At 39.9% G+C, this 6,131-nt stretch overlaps 1 protein-coding gene across 3 annotated transcripts; it reads right to left on the bottom strand.

The window, feature by feature from the left end:
• Window positions 1–522: 522 nt before the first annotated feature.
• LOC143849159 (pentatricopeptide repeat-containing protein At5g09450, mitochondrial-like) lies at window positions 523–5,066 on the bottom strand. 3 transcript variants are annotated; one of them, XM_077358207.1, is made up of 3 exons: window positions 4,838–5,066; window positions 4,473–4,749; window positions 523–2,342 (listed from the first exon to the last, which is right to left on the bottom strand). In XM_077358207.1, exons 1-3 carry the CDS (start codon window positions 4,909–4,911, stop codon window positions 1,089–1,091), a joined length of 1,605 nt encoding a protein of 534 aa, XP_077214322.1. In that variant the 5' UTR covers window positions 4,912–5,066; the 3' UTR covers window positions 523–1,088. The 3 variants fall into 3 exon arrangements, with proteins under 3 accessions (XP_077214322.1, XP_077214320.1, XP_077214323.1); XM_077358205.1 differs by having other exon boundaries at window positions 4,473–4,758; window positions 4,838–5,059; XM_077358208.1 differs by lacking the exon at window positions 523–2,342 and adding an exon at window positions 2,521–3,688 and having other exon boundaries at window positions 4,473–4,758; window positions 4,838–4,985.
• Window positions 5,067–6,131: the final 1,065 nt, after the last annotated feature.

Below are 6,131 nucleotides of genomic sequence, written 5' to 3'. Positions count from 1 at the left end.
GTAAAAACCCTAGGAACTTCTCTTTTGTCATATAAATTCTGTGTTTAGAGCCTTCCACCCAGCATATCTCATACAGGGGATCCAAAACCTAGAGGGCCCCTTTGATCTCTATGTAGAAAACCCTAGGAACTTGTTTTTGATGGAAACAGAAACCTGTTTTTTTGGCAAGAGGGTGTTACTGTAACTGATTCGTTTTAGCGTCACTTTCCACTAAATGACAGAAACGGCAGCCCAGTGCATGAGGCTTCCGCCATTGCAGGGTCTGGGGAGGGCTAGATGTATGCAGCCTTACCCCTGCTTTGCAGAGAGGCTGTTTCCGTGACTCGAACCCATGACCACCAGGTCACAATGGAGCAACCTTGCCGTTGCACCAAGGCTCGCCCTCTAATAGAACCCATGACCACCAGGTCACTTTCCACTAAATGACAGAAACAAAATTTCCAAATTCTAAATCCAGGCGTTTTCAAGAGTGAGGAGAGTGTCATCGACTAAATCTAAAAAACATAAATAAAGCACAAGAGGAAGAAGGAGATGATAATGAATAACTAGATATCTTAGACATGATTCCTGATAGTGATTGTGCAATAATGGAACTGATTTTCCAAGAATATAAAGAACAGTACAGTTTTCACCTGATATAACTGTTAGAGCATTAGTCAGCTCTCTCTTTCTTCAGTGCTTCCCAGAAATTTCGGCATTTATTCCAAGCTAGGGGGAGCAGGGGAAGGTCTGCACACAAAGCTGTTCTTTGGTAAGCAAAGAATAGGCTTTGTGGACATTGTTACAGGTTGTGTTCCTATTTTTGTTTACACGAGCAAAGAAATCATTGGCTCAGACATAGTTGGAAAAGGGAGCTTACCATTGTTCAACTCATGGTTCTGGGATATCTTCAATCTCAACATCGTGAATGAGAGCTTGGCCCATCAAGACAAATTGATTGCTTGTACCAAAAGTTAATATAAGTCTTGGACTCGGTGACTTTGAGGAGATCGGTAAAGTCAAGAGTTCTGGGAGAAAAAAATAATAGAGGTGGAATTCATGGGAGCTCTGAACAACTTTCAATCAGTTTCTGTAAGAAAAAGCTAAGTCTATGTAACTTCAACACCATTAGTGCTCATACTATGAACAAGTGCTAATGCCTCCTCATCCAAGTTGATTTTGTCCCTCTCTATCATCTCAAGGACACCTCGGGCTGGTCTTTGAACACGAAGGTGCAATCTGAGCAATGATTTGTAAACGGGCAAGCTCACGAGATTCAAACCACGAAGAACATCAACATATTTTTTTGCATCATCGACACATCCCTGCTCCTCAAAGTGCTCTGCAATGGCCGTCACAACTGAAGGCTGTGGCCGCCAATCACAATCTTTCAGCCTAGCAAAACCTTTATCCATGGCCTCAATAGCTTTATCCATCTCTTTCTTTTTCACCCATCCCTCCATAAGAATCTCCCATGTCTTATAATTTGGACATCCACCTTTTTCCAAGGTATGGAGATGTAATGACTCAGCCTTATCCATCCATCCTTTCCTCATGTAAGCACCTAAAAGGACATTGGAAACTCTGATGTCATATTTCCTACACTCGGATTCCCAACTCCCAAATACCCTCTCGGCTTCTCCAATGTCACCAAGCTTCATCAAACACAACAATATGCACATGTAATTCGCACATGTGGTTCTCCCTGCTACTGTTTTACTGGCTTCCCAAAGCCGAATGACTCCATCCTTATTGTTCAGAGCAGCATAGAGTGTAATAAGGAAGAAATAGCCAAGGCGATTCCCAGTCGATAGCTTTCTTTCGGCAACTCTGAGGGCACCGACAGCCTTGTCAACAAGACCAGATTTGGTATAGATGTTGGCTAAGGTAGATAGTGTGCTCCAACCCACCTCTACATTATCATCATTAATCATTTCCTCATATACCATCTCAGCAGAAGCCACACCAGACACTTCACCGGACGCACTCATCCAAAGATTGTAGGAAAGAACATTCCGGGGTATCATATTAAGTTTCATCTGCTGGATAACATATGGCACTTTTCCAAATTGATGTGTGGCTATATAGAGTTTCATCATCTCGTTGAAAAGGTGGGGATTAACAGTAAGGCCCAAACCCTGCAGCTTCAACATGAATGCCTCGGCTCTCTCTGTGTCCCTTTCTTTTACGTAGGAGTGGAGGAGAGGGAGGCATGCAGTCTTTTGTGAATTTCTGTCAAGTAAATTCTCAAAATACTCTTCGGCCTCAGCTAAACTATGAACTTTGATAATCAATTCCAGTTGGTCGGCACGATCAGCTGCTGACGTCTGGAAACTTCTTTGAGCTTCCATCCATGTTGATATCTGCATATTTGTAAGCAGATACTTTGTTTAGGACGAAAAGTTCTGGGTGTCCCGCATGATGCCACTGACAAATTTGCCAAGGGTTCATATTTGAGGAAAGAAGACTCTAAGGGTTCTTTTGTAATCTTGTATTTTTAATCATCAATGATAAAGTACGAAATCTTATGATCCATGAACAAATACATAAACCCACCCAGAAATCAAATATATAGAATATAAACATGGTCACATAATGAATTGGAGAACAAAAATGGTGCAAATAATCTTCAAAATAAATGAATAATTTTAAAAAAGATTATACGGTCAGGATTTAAGTTACAAATCATTGTGTGCCACACAGAACACACAAAAATGTGAACCACATCAGTCTCCTCCCGTCACAGTGCCCAAACCAAGCAAAACTGCTCCAATTGGCATACCAACAGGCGTCATAAGACACAACATATTACAATTCACTGAGGCCAATCACTGAGATTACAATCCTTCTGCAACAGAAGTTCACGAATCAATTCTGCTTTTTCCATGAACCCAGCCGAAACAAATGCATCGTAAAGCCTCTTGCAAGTGTACACATCAAAATCTTGGGTAGATTTCCTCCATTCATCGATAACTTCTCCGGCTTCTTTCAATTGCCCAAGCATAACATATGAAGAGAGAATACATAAGTAGTTTCTGCTAGTCATTTTTTGTTTGGTCATTTTCAGAGACTTCCATATTTCACTGACCTTCTCTTTATTCGCCAAACCAGTATAAAGAATAATAACGAAATCATAGGTTATCCACTCTCTCTGAGTAACCTTTTTATCAGCCTCAACTGCAGAATTCTTCGAATTCAAAAGAACACTGGCAGAAATATATATGTTGGTCATTTTCATGTATGTTTTCCAACTTTCATTTGAATTGGAATCACAGTTCATTTCATCAAGAACCCTTCTTACACCATCAATGTTGAGAGTAGCAGCACATGCACTCACCCAAAGGTTGTAAGTGAAAATATCTGGAGGGACCCCCCGCCGTTTCAGCTCTTCAACTACGAAAGAAACCTTTTCCAACTGCCCTATTGACATATATAGTGTCATCATTTCATTGTATGCGAGCACATTCAAGGTGGGACCTGATTCCTTGATTCTTTCAAAGAGTTCTTCTGCCTTCTCAATCTGTTTTGCCGCAGCATATGAGTGGAGGAGCGCTGTGTAGGTTTCACTGTTTTTTGCACTTGAAGGGAGCCCTTCAAAGAATTCTTCGGTGGCATTAATACCGAAAACCTTAGTAATCAAGTCTATTCGGACCGCATAGTCGTAGTCTGATATTTCAAATTCTTGATGAGTTACCATCCACTCTGATATCTGCAAACTTGTATTGGTTTCATAGCAAGTATACCATTTCTTCCAAACAATCAGAATAGAAAATGTTTTCCATATCATAACTTCACAGTGTAGCCAATCCAGAAAACTTCACAGGGCTAATGAGTGACTAGATCCACAAGCTTTATATATATATATATATATATATATATATATATATATATATATATATATTGACATTTTTCCTTTGCCAAATATGGGAAATTCCATATATTGCATGACCAAAACATCGCTTAAGAATACGTTTGGATGCGCACCCTCAAATTGCTATAAGGATAGACATCCAAATGCGCCCTAAAGCCCTGTTTCGAAATGAAAAATATTTCTAAAAGTTGCTACTTTTTTTTCACACAAAAACAGATAACTTGACCAACCCTAATCAATTTTTACATTGCAAAACCTACAATTTATGATAATATCCCTCTAATCGTGGAAAGAAAGAAAAAATCCATCAGAAATGTTTTTTTTAGTCATCCAAACAGGTACTAAACGAATTCTATTGCGCATGCTGCAGCAAGCTAATATATCTCATAAGATTTTCTTCCTAAAAAAATGTAGTATAATTTGCGCACGTACAACAAAAGAATTTGTTATTGTGAATTCATTCAGACCCTAACCAGATAGATCATGCAGCATTTCTTTCTGATATGATGACAAGAGGAATTTCTATTTCTGAATCTAATTAAACGCATTTCAGACACTAATAAAAGAACACAAACCCTAGATTTTCCAAAAGTAATCAACAGAACGAATAGAGACTACTAACCTGGAGAGCATGGTTGTACCGCTGCGATTTCCTCAGATCCTTAGCGATCTGTCGGAGCTCCGAAATTGTAATCTTCTTTCCTTCACCAACCCATCGATCTAGCACGGTGGTTGCGCTCCGCTTGGGAAATCTTAGCCGGAAAATCCGTGTCTTAAGATCTTCATCTGAAACGGAGGAGTCCGAAGGAGAAGGGGATTCATCGATTTTAAATGCGCCAGAAGAGAACGGCCGGGGAAGATTTTTCTCGCCTGAGAGAAAGAGAGGAGAGCGGAGGTTCCTGCAGTTTCTAGGGTTTGGAGATTGAAGTGGTTAGAGAAGAATTGTGGAGGTAAAAGAAAGGAAGAGAGAAGGGGTTTTGAGATTACCGTTTGAGGAGGAGGAGGAGGAGTGGGAAGAGAGAGCCGGCCGGCATGGCGGCTGTTGCTTGCCCGTATTTCATTTCATTCTCTCTTCGTTTTTATACCGAGACGTACGTGAGTTCAAGGAGATGGCCCAAGCACGGGTGTAGGCACGAGCAGCTTAACAAAAGTGGGCCCATGTAATCGGGTGATCTAAACCATTCATTCATTTTTTTACTTTTAATAATGAATCGGAAGAAGAACTTCAAACGCTTTCATCCTCGAGAGGAAAAAGGGAAATGATGGTTTGATTTTATGTAAAAAAACCCAAGAGTGCAGCTACATATGCTCAGATTTTAACTTATTCATTTAGGCCATGTGTTGACACCTCATGTTTTTATATTTGGATTTGGATTTGAGTTTTGGATACAAAATACATGAATCATCCTCATGCTCGTGTTGTACGAGAGAGAGGGAGGGAGGGACATCTTCGTGTTGCTGCAGCAAGGTCGAGGAGCAACGAGGGTGAAGGTAATTGCCATAAATATGGATTTCCAAATAATGTTTCACAGAAAAGATATGAAAATCAATTTTTTTTCACTGGTGTTTTTTAGTGACATTGAGAGGAAACCCTAGAAGAAGAAGAAAGATTATGAAAACCCTAATTTCTATTTAGAGCAGCCTAAACAGGCTCCATCCGACCTAGAAAAGTTAGGCTTCTTCTCATTTATCAAGGTAATCGCCTCGATCTCTTGATTCTCTATAGTCATGTTTCTATTTTTATTTTGACTATTCTATTTATTGTTTGATTCTTCCCTTCGTTTTTTAATGATGTGGAAATGAATCTTTTCGCAAAAGTGTGAGATTCCTTTTCCCTTTATTTTCGTGGGATTTGCTTTCCTAGGAAAACTAGTGAAAAAAGGTGGGTAATCAGTTTCTCAGGAAACCTTTTTCTGCGCAAGTGAATAGGCACGGGAAACCTTTTCCTGCACAGTTTCCCTGGATTTCTTTTCCTAATGCAACGTCAGATTCCCAGGAAACCTTTTCTTTTCCTTTCCTGGGAAAACAAGTAATCTAAACCATTCATTCGTTGGCACCACCTATAAACATCCAAGATTCTGATGTTCTGGCACCACCTTCCTGGATTTCAAAGCTATATTGGCAACCTAACGAAAGCCTTTGATGACATGGCACTCAAAAACTCAGCCCAAACCCAGCTCTTGTGCAACCAAACACTATTTATTCCTATTCTACTAGGTAACTATTCTACAACGTAAGTTCGAGGTAACTATAAAATTTTCTCTTCTCTTTTAGTTTTAAG

This window comes from Tasmannia lanceolata, unplaced genomic scaffold, assembly GCF_043159265.1.
Source record: "Tasmannia lanceolata isolate RefF3 unplaced genomic scaffold, GAP_Taslan_0.1 ptg000016l, whole genome shotgun sequence".
Classification (NCBI taxonomy): Eukaryota; Viridiplantae; Streptophyta; class Magnoliopsida; order Canellales; family Winteraceae; genus Tasmannia; species Tasmannia lanceolata.
This window is presented reverse-complemented; position numbering and strand designations above follow the sequence as displayed.

What these genes read in the sequence shown, in the direction of transcription:
- LOC143849159 (XM_077358205.1), bottom strand. Translation starts at nt 4,911, where the DNA reads ATGAAATACGGGCAAGCAACAGCCGCCATGCCGGCCGGCTCTCTCTTC. An exon ending in CTCCTCCTCCTCCTCAAACG is followed by an intron (nt 4,759 to 4,837) that starts GTAATCTCAAAA and finishes TCCAAACCCTAG; the next exon opens with AAACTGCAGGAACCTCCGCT. An exon ending in GGTACAACCATGCTCTCCAG is followed by an intron (nt 2,343 to 4,472) that starts GTTAGTAGTCTC and finishes ACAAATATGCAG; the next exon opens with ATATCAACATGGATGGAAGC.